Source organism: Acipenser ruthenus, chromosome 18, assembly GCF_902713425.1.
Source record: "Acipenser ruthenus chromosome 18, fAciRut3.2 maternal haplotype, whole genome shotgun sequence".
NCBI classification, from domain to species: domain Eukaryota; kingdom Metazoa; phylum Chordata; class Actinopteri; order Acipenseriformes; family Acipenseridae; genus Acipenser; species Acipenser ruthenus.
The window spans coordinates 3,636,252-3,657,871 of record NC_081206.1 but is presented as its reverse complement, the minus strand read 5'-3'; the positions used below and the strand labels follow the sequence as shown (position 1 = coordinate 3,657,871).

Sequence of the window (21,620 nt, the reverse complement as noted above, 5' to 3'; positions counted from 1 at the left end):
TGTTTATTTTTCTGTTTACTTCGTAAAATCATGGTATTTTATAATGCACTGAGATCCAGTTAAAAAAAAAAAAAAAGAGTTGCATTTTGCCCCTTGTTCCCTAGAACCCTGATCAGGAGGTTGTCAGATCATGCATTTCTTCACTATTAAATGGCTGGAACTTTCACACCATTTCAGACTTCCATTTAAAAGAACGGACCACCAGCTAAAAACTTAATTAAACCACAAAGAGGGGGAGAAGCCAGGGGCGGTTGCAAAGTCTCTACCAGAAAAAAATAAACAAAACATGCCATACTGACATTTTTTATTTTAAACACTTGTTCTTACACCAAAATCCTGCGTTGCATATATCATACATGTTATACTTCATACCAAGAATTATTAGTTTGAATTACTATCCCTGATCACTCCTGCTAACGAAACTAAACCAAACAATACAATACAACAGGACAAGCTTTTTCTTTCAAAAGTACTGTTTGGTAACTCCAGTCATAAAGGAATCCATTTTAATATTCACAATACACCACTCAGTATATGAAACAAATTAAGATAGAGAATATGCACAACATGAACATTCAATAAAATCGTGTTAAGTTATTCGTTTCTACTATTCATGTCAATAAAAGTTTGGCATTCATTCCTCGCTGCCTTTGGCTACAGTTCTCTTTGTCACCCAGCTGTTGTTGTAGTGCATCGCATTCAGCTGTAACCAATAGTTTACAAAACCAAAAGTAAATTGAAACCAATCAAAATTAAAACTTAAAATGTTGTTTTACAACGATGGTCTTTTTTTTCCTTCTTTTAATCAATTTTCTAAACAGTTTCCAGCTCAAAAACCATGCCTCACAATCCATACAGATGATCTCCCCTCAGGAACTGAAGTCCACTGCTGATGGTAATCAACTACACCATTCCCTTTGCAGAATTTCAACAGAGAATTGGTTAACTTTTGGCTATAGCTGTATCAGTCCATAATGTACATTTTGAAATAATCAATCAGAATTGTGTCATTTTTTTAAATGGGGTAAATCCTGTACTGAAAAATCTAGCATAAAACAGCAGGTACACAGTGGCACTTCCGCCAGCGGCTGGGCTTCTTGTGTTTTGATTATTTTGCCACAATAACCCTGTCTCAGAGACTTGGGGGTGACTCTTAATGCATGAGAGAGCCTTCTACTGCAAGCATCTGCATAATAACCCCATCTGCAGCACAAGTCATGTAACACACAGCACATACAAAAGGCAAAAACCTGCTTATTGCAATGATGAGAAAAAAAAACAGCAATAACGTTTAATGCTCATCCTTAACCCACGACTGACCCCTGAAATGGTACATTTCCATTCAGCATTACTGAAAATAAATGTATTTATAAATACTGGACATGTTGTAAATATAAATAAGTTAGCCAGCTATGTGATTGTTGTGGTCCACAAAATCTTAAAACGACACACAACCACTCTGCGAATGTCAAAATTCAATGTAAAAAAAAATCAAAAAAATTGATAGAAGGTATTGGAAGTTTCTTATAAAAAAAAAAAAAGGACTACGCATTGAATGGAAAGTGTTAGTCGGGGGAATGCTTTTCTATCATGTACTGGACCAGTCTGTTCAGTATTTATTTTTCCCTGAAACCAGGACAAACCCACTTTCTGTATTTGAGATCTTTGGTCTTTCTTCTAAATTGCAAGTTAGTGAAAGTAAAAGGATCAATCTAAAGATTCCCTCACAGGACCTCAAGTGGATTGTCTCCAGGTGTGAAAGAAACAGGAATAAAAGGAGAGAGGAGATTAAAACAGGACAGACAGGCAGGCAGGAGGCTACTGCAGCTCGCCCAGATCCAGGGGAGGGACAGGATCTCTCCAAAAGGAGAAGTGGCTGAACTCCGGGCAGTCAAACGATGAACTGCGACCCTGTGTGAGCAGAGGGAAGACATGCTCCACCAGCTCGCTCAGACGAAGGTACCTGAAACAAGAAACTGCACAGTGAGCGGAAGGAAAATGGTTTGGGTTTTATTCATTTGAATACATTATGCATTTCAAATTGACAATTTAATTGTGCAATGTACTGTACACGGCAAAACCTTTTGTCTCTTAAATGGGTTACACTTTCAAATAAATGTTCACAAATATATATATTTGAATCTCAAGGCATTAGATGTTATTTTTAACCCTTTCATGCATGTGGGGAAATATGGGAGATGCAAATGCATGATAGCCGCATATGAAAATATTTATTATGTGTCCAAAATGACTTTTTTCAGCTATTATCAATATTTCATGCATGGAAGGGTTCAATTATCTTCAGGGCTAGAAACACCAAAGTATTTGTTATTATTCAATCCTACAAAATTCATATGAATTTAGTGTGACTCTTCTAATAAAAAACAATAAATAAATAAAGATACAAATAAAATAGGTGCCATGGACATAAGGTTTAAAATTGTTTCAGTTCAGCAATTTACATCTGGCAACATTTGCGAATAAACATCATTAAATGTCTATGGCACCATGCCATGATCTTCTAGTTGTTATACAAGTCAAATGAAAACTCTAGCACATTAACAGTTTTACATATAACGCTGTTGACAGTCTGAGCTCTACGTGAAATAAAAACCAAAACGACATTATTATTATTATTATTATTATTATTATTATTATTATTAGGGCCCTTACGAAGATTTGTTGCCCTTGGTTTTTTCTTGGATGAGCTCTCCTTTGGGGTTGACTGTGAAGATTCGGTACTCTGGCACTCCTACTTGCTTGTAGGCGTAAACATCCTGCAAGGATACAAAACATGCTACTTGAATGCTGTTTCCATAAAATCCACAATCTGTCTTTATTAGGGGTGTGGAATAAAACTTAATTGTGATAACACGAGAATTGCTCCTCACGTTAACTCTGTTTCCAAAGGCTGCATAGAAGGGCTGCCGCATTGGGCTGAAGAGGTTTCTGATGTCAGTCAGACAGGCAATCTTAAACACTTCGGGTTTCTTCTCAATCACCTCCCTGGCAAACAGAGAGACACACACATGGGAATGGCACCTCTGGGATAATGGTTTGTAAACATGGAGCAGATGGATATGCGCAAGAATAAGTAGCGGATTTAAAGCACTAGTTTATATGAAGCAAGATGTGTTAGAATAACAAACAAACACACAGGAAGGCTTAATAATCAGCAAGAGGCTGCTTAAATACCTGTGCAGGGCTGAGAAGAGGCTGCTTGGTGCGAGCAGTACCGGGCCTTTAGGCAGAACTGTCCCCCTGTCGTTGACCCACTGCAGGTACCCCTTGGTGATGTCAGCCATCCCGATTGCTCGCGCAGAGCAGTACAGGAACTTGTAGCCATTTCTGAAAACATGAGAAGCTAAAACTGCTGTCCAAGGAACCTCAATAGGTCAAAGTTACTGTGGGTAATGTGGGTATGATAGAGAAAGACACTGACTGGTGTATATTGTGGTACAGTTTTGCAATCCCTTGGTGAGTCCAGTCTTTCCCCAGTTGAGGCAGGATGTGTCCCAGGGCATCAGACCTGAAAAAGAGATCAGTGCATCTTCACACACAGTGCTATTGAAACACATTAGTAACAATAATAAATTAATGAATGACTTCTGAATCTCACTGATATTTCTACAATGCTTGCCAACCGTGTCAGTAACATGGTATGAATAACATCACATGCATGCAGGATGAGTTTAAGATCAGCCATTGATTATACCAAAGCGTCTGCTATTTAAACACCTTCGGATTACGTCATGGGTTTTTTTTTGTTTTTTTTATGCCTTTGTCCATCATGCAAAGACTGCAGTGCATCGCTCAAGACACAAATGTAATTTTCCAAATGGCTCACTTGGTGATGGTGCCATCGATGTCTGAAATGACGATCCTGTCGTCCCAGTTCCACAGGTAGATGGCGGCCTCGCAGCGGCAGGTCCCCTGGTACTGTGTGGTCACGCTGAACACAATCTCATTGGCCCCCTCCCGCAGATTGAGTCGTTCCTAAACATTGAGATTAAAGAGATAGTGATCAGCCCACCTCACTGCACACTGAGCAGAGGGTACGCTGGAAATTCACTGTCACCCTGCCCACTCATCTCAGCACTGCAGGAGTGCCTGCAGGAGCACATGTACTTACTATCTGCTCGGAGGTGAGGCGGAGAGACTTGCGGTACATCTGGTTAAGGCACTGCACTGTGGAGAGAGTCTCTGTCTGCGAGTCGTCATCGCTTGTAGTATCACTGCCTGTATGCCTAGAGGAAAAGAAAGAAGCCACAGTTAAAACTTTTCTGTGAAAACAATTAAGTAGCTTCAAGAAAATTGCCAATACAGAGGATCGATTTATTTTAGAATGGCAAGAGCATATTCATGCTGTAAAAATCAGTCAAAGAAATACAGATTCAGAGCAATAAAAAATGATAAAACCATGAAAGAAACCCAAACAAACAAAGGTATAAGAATAATGAATGAAGCTCACGTTGATGTGGAGGGCACGTGATCAGATGCCTCTGTCTTGTTCTGCTCCTCGGATTTTTCTTCACTTGTTTTAGCCTGAAAAGGAAATCATTTCCCTAATTTGGTCTCGCACCTCCCTCTCCATCTACATCTCTAGGTACCCAGTTGTCTATAGCACAACCAAAATGCTTTCTAGTTTCCTCTTCCGAAAGAATTATACAGCTAGCAGGATTGGAATAGAAGGCTTCCTTAGCACACAGTACAACTATAGATTAGCAACTTAATTAAACAAAATATATTTTATAGTGACACTCAAGATATTAGATTTACAGGACAGCAGAACGCAAATTGCTTTTCAAGCATTATATTTGTGCAAGGGTTGGCAAAATGAAATGGATATGTAGATATTAAACCACTCTGTGTGTCTGCAACGCTGAGCGGTTGTCTTGTAGTTAGTGATACTGTACCTCTTTAGTTTCAAGATTTCTACGTCTCCATGAGAACCACCACCTCCCCGATTTCTTTGGCATTTTGTCCTTCACCAGCTGCTCCACAGAGCTCTGAACACAGAGAGAGACATTGTCACTGGGGGACAGAACACACTGCAAACTGCTACTTCAAAAAGGTTCCAACAATTTCTTGTGATCAACAGTTTTAATTTAAATCATGAAAACTAAACAAATGAAAGTAAAGTGACATAGTAATAAAAAAAATCCTGCCCAGTTGCAAACTCCTTGAATGATGCCGTTAATTTTCTAAAAATGTATCTGGAAATTCTTTACGTAAATTCTTTGCTTATTTAGACAGTGATGGTTTATGTATTTGAGAATTTTGACCTGTTTTACACAGTTTTCTTTAAAAGGATGTATTATACCAGGTCTTCCATTTGCAAATATATCTACCTATCTATCTATATATATATATATTGACAGAGTACCTTTGGTAAATTCTTTTGGAATGCTTGCATTGAAAGGATGATGGGAGCAGCAACAGCCCAGTTGTAATACCTAAAAAACAAACATGTACCAGCCAGCATGTAAATAAAAAACGTTATTTATCTAGTTCCATCTACAGCATCTAGTGGTTTGGTGAAGGTTCTATCTACAAGGAGCCCTCAAAAGGCAATGGAAATGAAAAATCAAGGTCTCCAGCTGGATGCAAACGGGTGCTCCAAAAACAAAAAAGCATGCTCACTTGGAATTGATGCAGATCACTAGATTGGGGTCCTCAATGATTCCTGGATTGGAGGCAAAGGCCTGGAAGCTGATCACGTGCTCCATGAATTTCTCTGAAAGTGAAAAAGAATTAACGCAATATTAAAACACACAGGGCATGTCAGTAACATGCTTATTCCCTGCCAACATCGCTTCAAATGATGAGCACCATTTAAGTTTAATTACACAATTTGCAAAGTTACTTTTTCACTATTTTTTTGTGTGTGAATTTGACCTGTGTAGCCCTTCCTACCTTTGCTGATCTGGCTGACATCCCCCAGCTTGCCACACAGGGATATGGTGACTTCAGCCAGGTCTCCGGGAGAGTCCGACAGGTAGTCTGTCCCACTGTCCATGGCACCACTGCCCACTGACTGAGGTGACTGGTTACCAGACTGCGAGCCTGGCTCAGCCTCTGTCCGCGAGTTTGCCTCCACATCACTGCAAAAAGGAGACAGCTAGTTAGTGGCAGCACTAGCACTTGTGGCCATGTAATCACCAGGCAGGGATACACATTTGTATTCTAGTCAAGTCAATTGAGGATACTCCAGTAATGCACACAATTCAATTATGGGTGAGGGTGGACATAACCAGGGCAGTGCTAAGGAGCCCTGGGTTAGCAAACTGTACCTTTTGGGGAAGTAGAGAGCGGCGACCTCCGGGTCAAGGTTGGTAAGGTCATCCAGATAGATGTCAGAAGGGCCCAGGTGCTGGCTTCGTTTACCTGTACCAAACAAAGATTTTAGTGCTGCAAAACTGGGCTTAATAATCCACATCTTTCTCTACTTCAGTCATTTTCACTACAAAACTCATGCCAACATTACAATATGAGGTTATGGTTAACTTTTTTGTTGTTGTTGTTAAATGACTAGCATACACTGTTAGTAAATCAGAAGTTTTTTTTGTTTTTTTTTGCCATGTCAAACCTGTTTGTTTGTTTTACTGATTTCCAAATCACATACTTAAACCGCTATGACATTTTGAATGAATATCAACTGTTACAAATGTCTGAAGTGGGATAAACAACTCACTCGAAACAGTGTATTATTTCTATTCCATATCAGTCATTGGTTTGCTGTCGGCCATCTGCTTTTTTTTGCACTGCAAGCCAGCCGTGAAGCCATTACAGAACTACAGCGTCGGAGGACCACGCAGCTCTGAATTGCACACAGGCAGGCCTGCAGAACACTCAGCCAGCCACAGGGGTCACTGGTGCGCAGTGAGCCAAGGACTCCCCAGCCGACCTAAACCCTCCCTGCCCAGGCAGCGCTTGGCCAGTTGGGAACTCCCGGCCACGGTCGGCAGTGGCATAGCCTGGATTCGAACTAGCGATCTCCAAGCTATAGGGCGCATCCTGCACTCTGGGCGGAGTGACTTTACTGGATGCGCCACTTGGAAGCCCCTCCATACATCATTTTTTATCCTTTACAGAACTTGAACCACTTTTGTAAAGTTTGCTACACAGGGATGGTACAGTATGTTTCTCTTCAATATTAAATGATCAGTCCAATAGAAGTCAGTGGACTCTTTCCCAGCAGTCTGTTACCTACTTTTCTTTTTCGCCAGGGGTTCGGTTTTCACAGCCGTGTCTACAGCAGCCAGCTGTGCTTCAGCTTTTGCACTCTCCTCAACCTCTGAACTCACTTTCACACTTTCTGTGGCTTCAAAGCTCTGAGGGACTTCTGCTGTCCTCTCTGGGACCCCTTTGCCCTCTTCAGCCTCCACCTCCCCTTTAGCAGCACCCTCAAGTGCTCCTGGCTCTACACTTTCAAGATTCTGCTCCAACCCATCCACTGTCTCAGTTTCAGCTTCAGGGCAAGGCCCACTGGAGGGCAGCACTTCAGTTGTGATGTCGGATGGGGGAGGAGATGGTCCAGTTCTTGTTTCTGGAGCCGGTTCTGCAGGAGTGTCGGCTCCAATCTGATCCGGCAGTGCTGGGCCTGTGGTTTCACAGGTTTGCCGTAGTTGTGTTCGTGTTGATTCCACTGCGGTTTCCCCTCCTACCCACGCTTGTGTTTGTGCAAGTGGTGTGTCCCCTAGTCTTTGTTCTGGCTGTGTTTGCATTGGGGCTGTGTCTGGGCTGTGTTCTGTTCCAGGTTCGGTTAGTACATGTACTGTGTCTGGGCTCGGTTCTGTTCCAGGTTCGGTTAGTGCATGGACTGTGTCTGTGCTGGGTTCTGTTCCAGGTTCGGTTAGTGCATGGACGGTGTCTGTGCTGGGTTCAGTTGCAGGCAGGGTTTGTTCCAGTTCTGTTCCTGTGCTGTGTTCTAAAGCTGGGACTGTGATTGTGCTTGGTTGCGCACTAGTTAGCCTTTGATCTAAAGTGCTGGGCCCTGCCACTTGCTCCCGCGGTTCCGGTCTTAGCAGAGTCACGCTGCCACTTTGGCACGAGGGCTCTCCTGGCATGTCAAGCTCAATAGAGTCCTGGCGATAGATGGTTCGGAAGTGGGTGCTTCCTGAAGGCTGGACAGTAGGGGAGCTTCGTGAAGCCTCTGCTTGTGCTCTCTCACTCGGTCTAACCTGAAAGCAGGGGAAAAAGTGTGTGTAAGGAAGGGTGAAGAAAGAAAAGGGAAATCAATTATTTTAGTTTTCTAGCATCTAGTAACTTTGCTCCGTGTAGTTGCTGTGAGTAACTCTATCTTAAGTGTAGTAGTGAACTTTAAAGTACCTACAGGGATTCTGTGTTACAATACATTTGGTTCCCTACCTTTGGGAAGCCTCCCCAGGCCCATTGCATCTGGGGCCCTGTCGATTCAGGAGGTTTAATCAGCAGCTCAGAGTCACTCTTTGGGGAGGAAGGCCGGCTCATGAAAACACTGCAACACCACAAAACACATACCTCTAGAAAGTCTTGACTATTGCTACTGTACCTGCATTGAAACTACCTGGTGTAGCTGTGCAGTTTTTATTATATCCCGAGCTGGTCAAAGCTGGGCCTGAATGTTCAGCATCTAAAGCCAAGGTTAGAAGTACACTAGAAGGAACCATGTGCTAAGTAACGCTCTCACCTTTCTGGAGGCGACCACTCCCCGTCCGAATAGGGGTGAATATCATGGGAATGTGTGCTCCCAAGATCTTCAATGGTGTCTTCCGCAAATGAATAGTAGACAGAAGAACTGTTGACACAGGGACAAAGTTTCAGTTTAGAAAAAAAAAAAAAAAAGGTACATAAATGCACAGGTTCAAAATGTGTTTAGACTTGGCAGCCATGTGTGCCAGTCTTTACATGACTACCATGTGTGCAAGCCTTTACCTGGCTGCAATATGGAAGTGCTTACCTGGTTGGCACGAACGGCAAGGAATCCTCCCCTAGCCCCTCACTCACTGGGAGCTCCCGTTCATCAGAGGACCCTCCCTCCTCTCTCCAGGGGGTTCCGGTGCGTGTGCGTTTCCGCCGGCGCTTCTTTCTGCGGGAGCCAGTGATCGGGGGTGACTCGGCCGCCTCACACCCCTCCGGACCCTCCAGTGGGATAGGCGAGGTGCACAGGTGCGCAGGGACCCGCTCCTGGGGAGGGAAGAGGTAACACGTTTACACCCAAAAAGCCGGGTAATCCGACCAGAAAACTTTTTTATTCCAAACCAACGTATCAGTTTTATTACAGACCTTGTGATCCTCATTCTCCTCCACAAAGAAAGCCTCCCCGTTATCTCCCAGCTTCATGTGCAGTTCCACTGGCTCCCCATTGATCTCTATGTCCACCTGCCGGAGAGAAACACAGCTTGAGAGAGAGACAGAGATAGAGATAGGGAGGGAGAGGCTAGGAGGACATTGCTACAGATACCAACATAAATGAATGCAATCAACTGATATGACATCGTGGGTGATAAAGCAAGTTAGCTTGCATCGGAGTGTGGTCCTCCTCACTTTCTCTCAGGAGCTCAACACTGTTTGTGCCGTTTCTCACTCACCACTTTCTCGCGGGATCTCAGCACACCCAGCTTGCCGAATCGCACGTGGAAGGGGGAGCACTGCAGAGAGCCATCGGGCTGCCGCACCACGATGACATCGATGCCCCCGGTCAGTGTCGCTGGGTTCAGACCCTTATAGAGCTCCTTCACAGTGACGAACACCGTCTCCGCTAGCTGCCCCACGTAGTTCATCGTCTGGGACTGCAGGAAGGGTGAAACACAGAAAATCAATCAGACTCTCATATGAGAACAACGGGAAAGAGGAGATAACAGATCAAATTAATAAATCAGTAAATTACAGTAGTTACCATTATTTGGTCCGGTGGTTGTTGTATAATATTCAGAACTTCATTAACTGGGAAACTATGACACTGAAAAACTGGTTTTTGGACTAACTATACATTAGAACAGCCTAATCTGAAACAGCCTTAACAAACAGCCGTAGAGGTTTATGAAATTCTCACAGCTTCAAATGTATTTTTAAACACATTCATTTGTTTTAATATTTGAAACCACCCGCCTTAAAAGTCATTTCACTGCTGCACTGTGCATTAATGATCCAGGAAAAGTGGATAAAACATTGAATTATACAGAAGGGCTGTATCATTAGCAAGAACAGAAACTGTTATAAGAAAATAAAAAAATAAAAACGACTGACAGAGACAGCAACTGTTTGAAATGGAAAAGCCAGTACAGTATGGATATCTAGGCCTACACATAAACACAACAGATAAAGGAACAATGCCATCTACGGCCCTACACACAAAAATGATTTTTTTTTTTTTTTTTTTAAGAAATATTTTATTAAAAAACTGTTTCATTGATTAATTTGATCAATTAATTTCGCCTTTCATTAAACACATTTAAGATACTTTCAAACCAATGTTTAACCTAAAACTTGCCTTTAAAAATGTTCAACCTAGATGCATACTTGCTGTGAAATGGATTCCCTGGTGTTCTCAGACTGTCTCTGCCCTGGTGTATTACAATCACCTGCACAGTGGCTTTACTCTTTGGAGTCAGTCTGACAAAGCACTACAGGAATGCTATTACTCACTCCGTCAGAGACCAAGGTCTAATTCTTATCTAGAGTTTACAACCTATCAGCATGGCTGGGCCTGTTTACTGACCGCTGACAGACAGCGCTTCAGCACACTGACACCATGAGTTTCTGATCTAGTGAGGCAGGAAACAGTTATTCGATCATTCGGCTTGAACGCTCCACAGCAATCAGGTGCTGACAATCCCGTGAGGATCATTGATGTAGATCATGTGCCATTCAAAGTGAAACAAGTAAAGAAGCAGGTGCTTGGATTTGTGAGGATTGCTGTACTGTACTGTAGCAGTAGTAGTAGTAGTAGTAGTTTTCTGAAGTTATCAAGTTTCAAGCTAATGATTACTAAGGGGAAACAATGGTTACTTCAGTTTACATCACCTTCACCATTCCTGAGAGTCAGCCTGTTGAAACAGGAGCTGCCGAAAGCAAAGGGGTAAGAGAGTGAAGTTGGAGGACAAACTCCTGATTCCTGCCAGCTGCTAGACAACTTGTCCCTGGCCAGTCAGATTAGATTTCTGATCCTAATTATATAACCGCATTCATACCAGTCAGGGTAGCGCAACAATAAACACATACAAAACCAAATGGCTTTCAGCCTTTCTCTTTGCTCAAAATACAAATTAGAATGCATTAAATGCCTCTGTTTGGACTACAACGTCCAACATTCAAAGCACACGCAAACCCCACTGCACACAATCTACTGCACTTCAAATATGTCACAATGGAAGAAATTCCAGTTTTCAAAGAATGCTGTCACAACTTGGGTTAATCTGTTAATGACTCAGTATTATCTGTTGACTAACCAGAGAACGCATGCCTGCCATCTTCAGTTGAATGGTTCTAGGGAGCCCAGTATGTTAATGCATTTGCTTTTCACCACTGTGGGCCAGTAAAACAAGTGGGTATATCTTAATTCAGCCCACAGTGGACAGTAGTTCATATTACAAAACCCTCATACGGTTTGGCACAATTGGGAGTGATCATTCATGTTTTCTTCAGTCCCTTGTTAGGAAACCCACATATTGCATCTGTCGCCTGTGCCATTGTCAAATTTAAAAATAAAATCATAACTCTTATATTTTTAATGAGCTCAATTGGATGCCCTAGTTTCTCTGCTTACCCAGACTGAAGGATGGAGGGCCACCCCTCCTGCGGGACTATGTCCTCTGGACCCCCCAGCATCCATTGCAGACCAGCGATCCCAACATCCCCCACTGCAGCGCTCTACAGTGCAAGCAGGTACCGACTCCTGAAGTCCCCTCAGCAAAGAGTGCGCATCAACCCCAGCTCTCCCTGACTTCACTGGACCCCTCAATCTTTCTTAACCTTCTTACTTCCCCCACACTTTCCTCTCACTCCTCTCTGTCACTCTCACTCTGACAGTCCCATCCAGTCTCGCTTCTCCCCAAATCTAAAGCCTTGTCCCTTTCCTTACTGTCCTTCAGTCCCTCTCTGTCTGTCTGCCTTGCTGTCGTAAAGCCCCGGCTGTACTGTGAGAGAGGCCTGGTAAACTCTCGCTCACTCTCTTTCTGTCCCTGTCTCTCACATGCACACGCACACACACTTCCTCTAGCGATGCACATGACAATTCCACAGCTTGCAAGCCAGCACTTTCTAAATGGATCTGCAGCTCTTTTACACAGCAGTCCAGTGCAGGTTTTAAAGAGCCCTGTAACCCAACACTATGTGCAGTCCATGTGTCTCTCACTAACAAGGGGATTGGGGAGTGTGATCTGTACGGGCACTTCTGAATACCACGTTGAGAGGTCCAGCACGGTACACTAACTACACAGGCAGTGCAGGAGAATTTCTAGAAGATATATAAAAATATCTAAATAAAAAAGAACTATTTAGAAAACAGCTGGGATGCACCAATTGTTTATGGTTTGCTCAGTCAGGATTTTTTTGTTTGTTTTTGTACAGAGTCAGAATTTAGTTAAAGGATCTGCAGTGGGCAGCACTTTCACAGCCCAGCAGCAAAGCCCGAAATAAATGGAGTCAGCTTGCATACTGAGAGATGGAACGACAGAGTGTGGTGACAGAAGCACAGCAAACAGACTTTGTCTAGCAAGCTGCATTAAACTGACGCTTACCTCCACTGCATCCACACTGTAAATCTGCACAAACAACTGCATCTGATCCTGAACACTGTTCCCTTAAAAACTTCTGCAATGTTAACATTGTGTTTAAAAAAACTGTAGATTCAGAAGGCTTTGCAAATTAAATTGTTGCAGCTATTGTTGTAGCTTTGTTCTAGACTGGTCAAAATTAGTTAAATGGTAACATTTCCTATTGATCTGTCCCATTGTTGCAGGTTGACGACACATCGTACTGGACAAAGAAAAATACATTTTTGACTGCATCTTTTCTGTGTGTTTTTGTGATATGATCCGTTATAATTGTCCTTATGCGATACTACACAAAAAGCACGGTCTTAGAGTAAAGGCACTTCACACATTTACATAAACACCCTTAATCTTACAAACATCTGTGGAATGTGACACATAGACAGGAGGCTACTCATAACAGGTCTAAACGTTAGGGGGAGCTACTGTCCATGCCATCCTCCCCCTCCCCTTGACCAACAGACACCAGATGTACAGCATAGCTAGGTGTGTGTGTGGCATTAACCTATAAGAAAGCAAACGGTGGTCCTACAGTAGTGTAGTGCATGTTGGTCCCTACTCTACATACCACCATGGAGAGGCACGTGAACTATGCAATGCATATGTAAGCAGTCTTTGACTAAACAAAAACAACTGCATAAAAGCTGGTATTTATAAAAGACAAACAGTACTGTCATACTGAATAATGACTTAGTACAGGGTCAGGACATAGGTCCTGGTTCATCAAGAAACCTTAACGGTTAACAATATTCCTAAATTTGGACCCAGATTATTGGCTCTTCATCCATATCCTTACATACAGTAACTAATGACTGAGACTAATACAGCAAGCTCCAGCTAATAGCTCTCGATCACCAAATTGCCAGCTTGCTACCAAGGGTAAAGTTCACTTCAATTTACTGTTTTGCTTCTGTGTAATTAGCATATTCTAAGCCTCTAATATATTTAGCAATGTCTCGTGGAAAGGGCCTGAAAAGATGTTAACATCTTATGATTTCCATTACACGAGAGTAGATGTTAAAACTTCATGCTGATTTGAACTCGGCTCTCGCCAAGATAAGCACCAACTAAGACGTAGCTTTACAGTAAACTAATGTGATCCATGTGTGTCTCCATCCATTTACGTTTCCTTCCATATGATGATGTAGATATCCTTCTGTCTGGTGTTAATGGCTGAAGTGTAATGCTGGCTCCAGGGATCAGCTTATTTTGCCTCCCTGGCGCATCAGCACACACAACGGCTGCGATGCTGGCTCCGGGGATCAACCAAAGTGCGGCCTCCCCAGCGCATCAGCATGACAACCGTCTGGATTGAGCTAAGTAGGGTACATCTCTGGGGTTTTCAAGTGGGCACCTTCCATCCTCAGTGTTTCGTCGACTAGCCCACGACACCTCAAGAGGGCTCGACGGTGATTCTGGCGTCCCAGCATCACCCCCCTCCGTCCCCCACTCAACTCAGCCCAGCTTACTTACCTGTCCCCAGCCAGAATCTTTCCGTCTCAACCACAGCCAGTTGCTGCTCCTCTCTGCTGCTTCAGATAAGTTCTTCACTGTGCGACGCAACTCTTGGCCACTGAATCCGACGTCTCTGAGAAACCGGGTTGTAGAGTGTGCCACAAATCCTCGACAACCCACTTCCACTGGGTAAACCCGAACTCTCCATCCTCGCTGTTCCGCTTCAGTGGCTAGTTGAGCATACCGCAGTTTCTTCCTCTCATACGCCTCATCTACAGCATCCTCCCATGGCACTGTTAACTCTACCAGGTGAACAAGGCGTGCTGATCCAGACCACAAGACAATATCTGGTCGAAGGTTAGTGGTGGCAATCTCAGGTGGAAAAATAAGCCGTTGACCAACATCTGCCAGCATATTCCAGTCTCTAGCAGCTTCCAGTTGTCCTGGGCGAGGATTGGTTTTAACACCTTTTCTTGGTGGTTGCTCTCCTGGGCGGAGGAATGTTGTCTTTTGTGTGTAATGTTTTGATGGAACAGGTGGCAACTTATTGGTCATGTTACGCTTGTCTTCCAATGCTAAGGCCAAACATCGCAGCACCTGGTCATGGCGCCAAGTAAACCGTCCTTGGCTAAGAGCCACCTTACATCCTGTCAAAATGTGCCTTAATGTTGCAGGTGATGAACACAAAGGACATGAGGGATCCTCTCCTACCCAGAGGTTTAGGTTCTGTGGTGATGGGAGAACATCATATGTTGACCTGATGAGGAAACTGATCCTGCTCTGTTCCATTGACCATAGGTCTTGCCAGCCAATCTTGCGTTGTTCCACACTCTCCCATCTCATCCATTCTCCCTGTTTGGCCTGGGAAATGGCCTTTATACACCTCATCCTCTCCTCCTGCTTTTGCACCTCGTTGACTACCAGCTTCCTCCTTTGAGCTGGGGCCGCCTTGTGCCATGTAGGAGGAGTTGAACTGAAACCAAGACCCCCTCTTCCATGCTGAACTTGTCCCATGATATCACCAATTCGAAGGGCAGCCTTTGCATCTTCCACAGCTTTCTTTGCCGCCCACTTTCTTCCAGTTTTCAACACAGGTGCTGCCTCCCTTACGCATTTATCGCGTGACTCTACTAATGTCATTTCCAGTCTGACCTTGGCGCACTTAAACTCCTCGGTTAGAGCAGAGACTGGTAGCTGCAGTATTCCTTTACCATAAAGTCCCACTCTGCTGAGGCAGCGTGGAACTCCCAACCATTTCCTGATGTATGAACTGATTAAAGCTTCCAGCTTCTCTACTGTTGTCAAAGAAACCTCGTACACAGTCAGTGGCCACAGCAACCTCGGCAGTAGACCAAACTGAAAGCACCAGAGTTTTAGTTTACCTGGTAGAGCGCAGCTGTCTATGCTCTTCAACCCTTCCACTGCTTGTTGTCTAACTTCTCCCACACGAACTGTGTCCTTTAGATCCCCGTCGTACCATCTCCCAAGACTCTTCACTGGCTTCTCAGACACTGTTGGTATTGCCTCACCATTAATGAAGAATGTTTTATCTACTACTTTGCCTTTAATTATAGAGATGCTCCTTGATTTAGTGGGCTTGAATTGCATTCGTGCCCATTCAATGTTATTGGTTAATTTGCCCAATAATCGATTAGTGCAGGCTACTGTTGTAGTCATGGTTGTCATGTCATCCATATATGCTCGAATTGGTGGTAATCGCATTCCAGAAGCCAAGCGCTCTCCTCCTACTACCCATTTTGATGCCCTAATGATTACTTCCATTGCCATGGTAAAAGCCAGTGGAGAAATGGTGCATCCTGCCATTATTCCAACCTCTAGGCATTGCCATGTAGTGCTGAATTCTGAAGTTGAAAAACTGAATTGCAAATCTCCAAAATAGGCTTTCACTAAATTTGTTATTGTCATCGGTACACTGAAAAAATCAAATGCTGCCCAAAGTAGTTCATGTGGCACTGAACCATATGCATTAGCCAAATCCAGGAATGTCACATGGAGCTCCTTCCTCTCCTTTTTAGCTGATTGAATTTGTTGCCAGATCACATTGATGTGTTCTAAGCAACCTGGGAAACCTGGAATGCCCGCTTTTTGTATTGAAGTGTCAATGAAGCAGTTCTTTAATAGGTAAGCTGACAATCTCTGAGCAATAATGCTGAAGAAAATCTTGCCTTCTACGTTTAATAGGGAAATGGGACGAAACTGACTGATGCTTGTAGAATCTTTTTCTTTAGGTATAAAGACTCCACCTGCTCGGCGCCATGCTCTTGGTACAACCTGTTTTTCCCATGCCACTTTCATCAATTTCCACAGAATTCGTAGAACTCCTGAAGCACTCTTGTACACTCTGTACGGAACTCCATTAGGCCCTGGAGATGATGAAGCCCTTGCTTTTTTCACAGCTTGCTCTATTTCTTTCCACTTAGGTGCACAGTCCTCCATTTGGTATTCTGGTGGATTGATAGGTGGGATGTCTGACGGAATTGACATAGGCTCCTGCCTTTTTGAATCTGTATGTGTTTCCTCCAAATATCTCTCCAGCTCAACCTTAGATGCTTTTAGTGTGCCATTCTTCTCACTGGTGAATAACTTCTTTACAAATTTGAATGGGTCTTTATAAAAGTTAGCTCTCGCACGCTCCTTCTTTTTGTAGCGTTTCCGTAGGCGCTCAGCTCTGCGCAATGTTGCAAGCTTATCTTTTATGACCTTTTGTAAGAGATTGAGTCCCTCCTTCTGACTTTGTTCTGCTCTTCTCCATTGGTTCCTCAGCTGTCTCCTTTCTCTAACTAAGCGTTCAATCTCCTGCTGCCGTCTAGACTTCCCAGGAATAGTTTGTACTTTTTCCTTCCTTTTTTCAACTCCAAACCTCTCACTTCCATATGCGTAGATGATGTCCCCAAATTTATCCAGCTTCTTTTCAACTGTTCCACTTAATCTTTCCAATGCGACGCAGAGATCTGTGTTTACTGTGTCCCATGCAGTTTTCTCACAAGCTCTTGGCCATTTAACTCCAGGCTTGTGCCCGTTGAGGTTCTTTTCTCTCTTATGCTGGTTTGTCTGACCGGGTTCACAAGGACCATTAGGTTCATCACTAACTGTGTCCATGCAAGTCCTCCTCACATCTATGACAGGGGTGCTGATATCCTGCGAACTGTGGTTTGCTTCCTGTCGCTGGATTTCATTCGACTGACTTGACTGACTTCGTAAGAAGTACTGATCAATGCGAGGCCCTTGTCCCTTCTCCCTCAAGCATTTCATTCTCCCTTGATGAATCTTCAAACCCCTGACCGTTGTCGCCTTGCTCCAGCCGCAGACACAAACCTGGAGTTCCATGTCTTTGTTAACTGCAGATCTTGAACTAGTCTTTTGTGAAGTACTCTCCATACTCATATCCGTTTCCGTTCCTAAGTCGTTAACCGTGTTGTCCAACGTTGAGTCATCTTCCGCCCCCGCTCTCGCAGACTCTAGGGGTATTTTTCTCTTTAATTTCTTAGAAGCCTTGGGCGGGTGTCTCCAGCATCCTGTAAACACAGAGCTGGATACTGCCGACAAGGGTAGCTAACCCTTACCAGCCCCAATGGGGTCTCTTTCCTCCTGTCAGCTGTCTCTCCAGGCTGTCACAAGGTCTTTCCCTTGTTGCCAGCTGCACTATTCACAGCAGTCACTGGACGTATCCAGATCTTCATGATTTCCATTACACGAGAGTAGATGTTAAAACTTCATGCTGATTTGAACTCGGCTCTCGCCAAGATAAGCACCAACTAAGACGTAGCTTTACAGTAAACTAATGTGATCCATGTGTGTCTCCATCCATTTACGTTTCCTTCCATATGATGATGTAGATATCCTTCTGTCTGGTGTTAATGGCTGAAGTGTAATGCTGGCTCCAGGGATCAGCTTATTTTGCCTCCCTGGCGCATCAGCACACACAACGGCTGCGATGCTGGCTCCGGGGATCAACCAAAGTGCGGCCTCCCCAGCGCATCAGCATGACAACCGTCTGGATTGAGCTAAGTAGGGTACATCTCTGGGGTTTTCAAGTGGGCACCTTCCATCCTCAGTGTTTCGTCGACTAGCCCACGACACCTCAAGAGGGCTCGACGGTGATTCTGGCGTCCCAGCATCACCCCCCTCCGTCCCCCACTCAACTCAGCCCAGCTTACTTACCTGTCCCCAGCCAGAATCTTTCCGTCTCAACCACAGCCAGTTGCTGCTCCTCTCTGCTGCTTCAGATAAGTTCTTCACTGTGCGACGCAACTCTTGGCCACTGAATCCGACGTCTCTGAGAAACCGGGTTGTAGAGTGTGCCACAAATCCTCGACAACCCACTTCCACTGGGTAAACCCGAACTCTCCATCCTCGCTGTTCCGCTTCAGTGGCTAGTTGAGCATACCGCAGTTTCTTCCTCTCATACGCCTCATCTACAGCATCCTCCCATGGCACTGTTAACTCTACCAGGTGAACAAGGCGTGCTGATCCAGACCACAAGACAATATCTGGTCGAAGGTTAGTGGTGGCAATCTCAGGTGGAAAAATAAGCCGTTGACCAACATCTGCCAGCATATTCCAGTCTCTAGCAGCTTCCAGTTGTCCTGGGCGAGGATTGGTTTTAACACCTTTTCTTGGTGGTTGCTCTCCTGGGCGGAGGAATGTTGTCTTTTGTGTGTAATGTTTTGATGGAACAGGTGGCAACTTATTGGTCATGTTACGCTTGTCTTCCAATGCTAAGGCCAAACATCGCAGCACCTGGTCATGGCGCCAAGTAAACCGTCCTTGGCTAAGAGCCACCTTACATCCTGTCAAAATGTGCCTTAATGTTGCAGGTGATGAACACAAAGGACATGAGGGATCCTCTCCTACCCAGAGGTTTAGGTTCTGTGGTGATGGGAGAACATCATATGTTGACCTGATGAGGAAACTGATCCTGCTCTGTTCCATTGACCATAGGTCTTGCCAGCCAATCTTGCGTTGTTCCACACTCTCCCATCTCATCCATTCTCCCTGTTTGGCCTGGGAAATGGCCTTTATACACCTCATCCTCTCCTCCTGCTTTTGCACCTCGTTGACTACCAGCTTCCTCCTTTGAGCTGGGGCCGCCTTGTGCCATGTAGGAGGAGTTGAACTGAAACCAAGACCCCCTCTTCCATGCTGAACTTGTCCCATGATATCACCAATTCGAAGGGCAGCCTTTGCATCTTCCACAGCTTTCTTTGCCGCCCACTTTCTTCCAGTTTTCAACACAGGTGCTGCCTCCCTTACGCATTTATCGCGTGACTCTACTAATTGATGTCCCAAGAGACAGAGGAGAAGTTAACAAAACAATCATAACTGTCCATACCAAACATGCTGACAGAGAGGGGAGCTCTGCAGTATGAAAGCCATTGTCCAACCCCCATGTTAAGTCAATATACAATCAATGTTAAACCATTTTTAAACTTTGATGGGAAGACTCCCTTCAAATACTACACGTACTATAGCAGATTTCCAGTTGACAATTATTTAAGTTATGTATTACCTTCAACAATGACCATAGCAAAAAGCACGCTGTACCTTAACAAGTCTCGTTTTTATCCCCTCGCTTCTAACTTCACTTAACAGACTTCTTGGTGAATTAACTGTATTTTAGTTGTTAAATTGTAACGGTACCGGTAGCTAAACCACCAGCAATTGTCAAGTACAGTATGATGAAATACTACTACTAATAATAATAATAATAATAATAATAATAATAATAATAATAATAATAACACATTACCGTTGTCACCTACCTACTCGTTTACAATGATGTGTGCAAATTGATTCAATGGCGCTTCCTGCTTCTTACACGCATAGAAACTGTTTACCTTCCGCTGTTTCAGAATGCCAAAGCAAATAGGAGTAAGCGATGAAATAATTAGCCAATCACAAGCTGAGAAACGGTTCAGAACATCCTTGCGCCGCTCAGTGTGACCAATCACAGGATTATCAATTGGTAAGCGCAGACTCTCTTTGTCACAGAAAGCCACGCTGGAAGGAGGAGGGACTAAAAAGCCTTGTGGGTGCGCACTTTTGACCGGACTGGCATAATAAATTTTGATAATTAAAATGCATTATTTTGTGCATTACAGTGGAAGTGGAGAACTCAAATCAAATAAATAAAACGTGGTCTCAAATAGTTCACCGTAGTTTCAGACACGTTTTACAATGTACCGGTGATTTGACCTGGATTTTATAGGTTCGTGGACTTGGGATTGACTAGAGGACAATGAGTTCGAGTGAATAGCTTCATGAAACGGTGAAATAACGCTTTTATTATTAGTATTTCTTTCATTATACAATCCACGACCTTCCTTTTGGGAGCAGTTGGTAAATGATTCTGGTATATAAGGTACTGTTGGTATTTTCTGCATTGTTTCTTAGCAGCCACAAGAGGGGGCTCATCACGGGTTTTTAGAAAAATGTCTGCTTGTCATCTTAGTACAGTAGTATCATTTGGAAGCTGGACTTGGTTACTTTTTTTTATTAAAGATTATTATCATTAAAGTTTTCTTAAATATGTTTCAAACATTGCAGATTTTTGTGCAGACAGTAAGATGTAACATTTAAACCAGGTTCCCCTTTTACTGAAGCTTTCTAACACTGCATGCATCCCATCAGAGATGGGCTTCTGACTGCCTGCTGCAGATTGTACTGGTTGACTGCATCAGTTGGGTATGAAAAACAGATGTGGGGAAGCTGCAGTTAAAATGCCACTGAAGTGGTCTCAAACTGCAGTTCCGGAGCATTGCAGAGAACACTTTAGAGATCAGACTTTTATATATATATATACACACATAGACAGGATGCCAGATTGTGGTACACAGAGACAAGCCCAAGCAACGCTTACATCAAAAATAAAACCAGGAATAAATTCATCCTTCAAGGCAGACCTAATTTGTTTTTAAATGTTTGCTTCTTGAAAATAATTAATTTTGAATCTAACAGGGATCCATAAACGGTAAATACTGCAAAAGAATGCAAATGAGTTTCTTTGGCACAAGGCTCAGTTAAAGAGCGGTGACTCTCTAATTACGTTTGCTGTAGTTTCCCTAACAGCTTGGAGGATATTGCAAACACACCGCAGTCTAGCCACTCTGCTGCTGTGAGTACAGCTTAACTGCACTTTCATTCAAACCAATGACATATACTTTGGAGATTTTGGTACAGGTTCGAGCATGAGAACGTATGAACATAAGAACATAAGAACATAAGAAAGTTTACAAACGAGAGGAGGCCATTCAGCCCATCTTGCTCGTTTGGTTGTTAGTAGCTTATTGATCCCAGAATCTCATCAAGCAGCTTCTTGAAGGATCCCAGGGTGTCAGCTTCAACAACATTACTGGGGAGTTGGTTCCAGACCCTCACAATTCTCTGTGT

At 43.7% G+C, this 21,620-nt stretch overlaps 1 protein-coding gene across 4 annotated transcripts; it reads right to left on the bottom strand.

Moving 5' to 3' along the window:
- Positions 1 to 290: 290 nt before the first annotated feature.
- LOC117425391 (phosphatidate phosphatase LPIN2-like) lies at positions 291 to 20,106 on the bottom strand. Of its 4 annotated transcripts, none has more exons than XM_058990862.1 (20): positions 19,994 to 20,106; positions 9,573 to 9,773; positions 9,268 to 9,363; positions 8,942 to 9,168; positions 8,672 to 8,779; positions 8,371 to 8,479; positions 7,214 to 8,183; positions 6,294 to 6,387; positions 5,917 to 6,104; positions 5,644 to 5,737; positions 5,387 to 5,456; positions 4,917 to 5,009; positions 4,472 to 4,545; positions 4,133 to 4,247; positions 3,848 to 3,996; positions 3,443 to 3,529; positions 3,196 to 3,348; positions 2,892 to 3,006; positions 2,674 to 2,777; positions 291 to 1,963 (listed from the first exon to the last, which is right to left on the bottom strand). In XM_058990862.1, exons 2-20 carry the CDS (start codon positions 9,762 to 9,764, stop codon positions 1,819 to 1,821), a joined length of 3,183 nt encoding a protein of 1,060 aa, XP_058846845.1. In that variant the 5' UTR covers positions 9,765 to 9,773; positions 19,994 to 20,106; the 3' UTR covers positions 291 to 1,818. The 4 variants fall into 4 exon arrangements, with proteins under 4 accessions (XP_058846845.1, XP_058846846.1, XP_058846844.1 ...); XM_058990863.1 differs by having other exon boundaries at positions 19,981 to 20,083; XM_058990861.1 differs by lacking the exon at positions 19,994 to 20,106 and adding an exon at positions 11,750 to 11,914.
- Between the last annotated feature and the right edge of the window lie 1,514 nt (positions 20,107 to 21,620).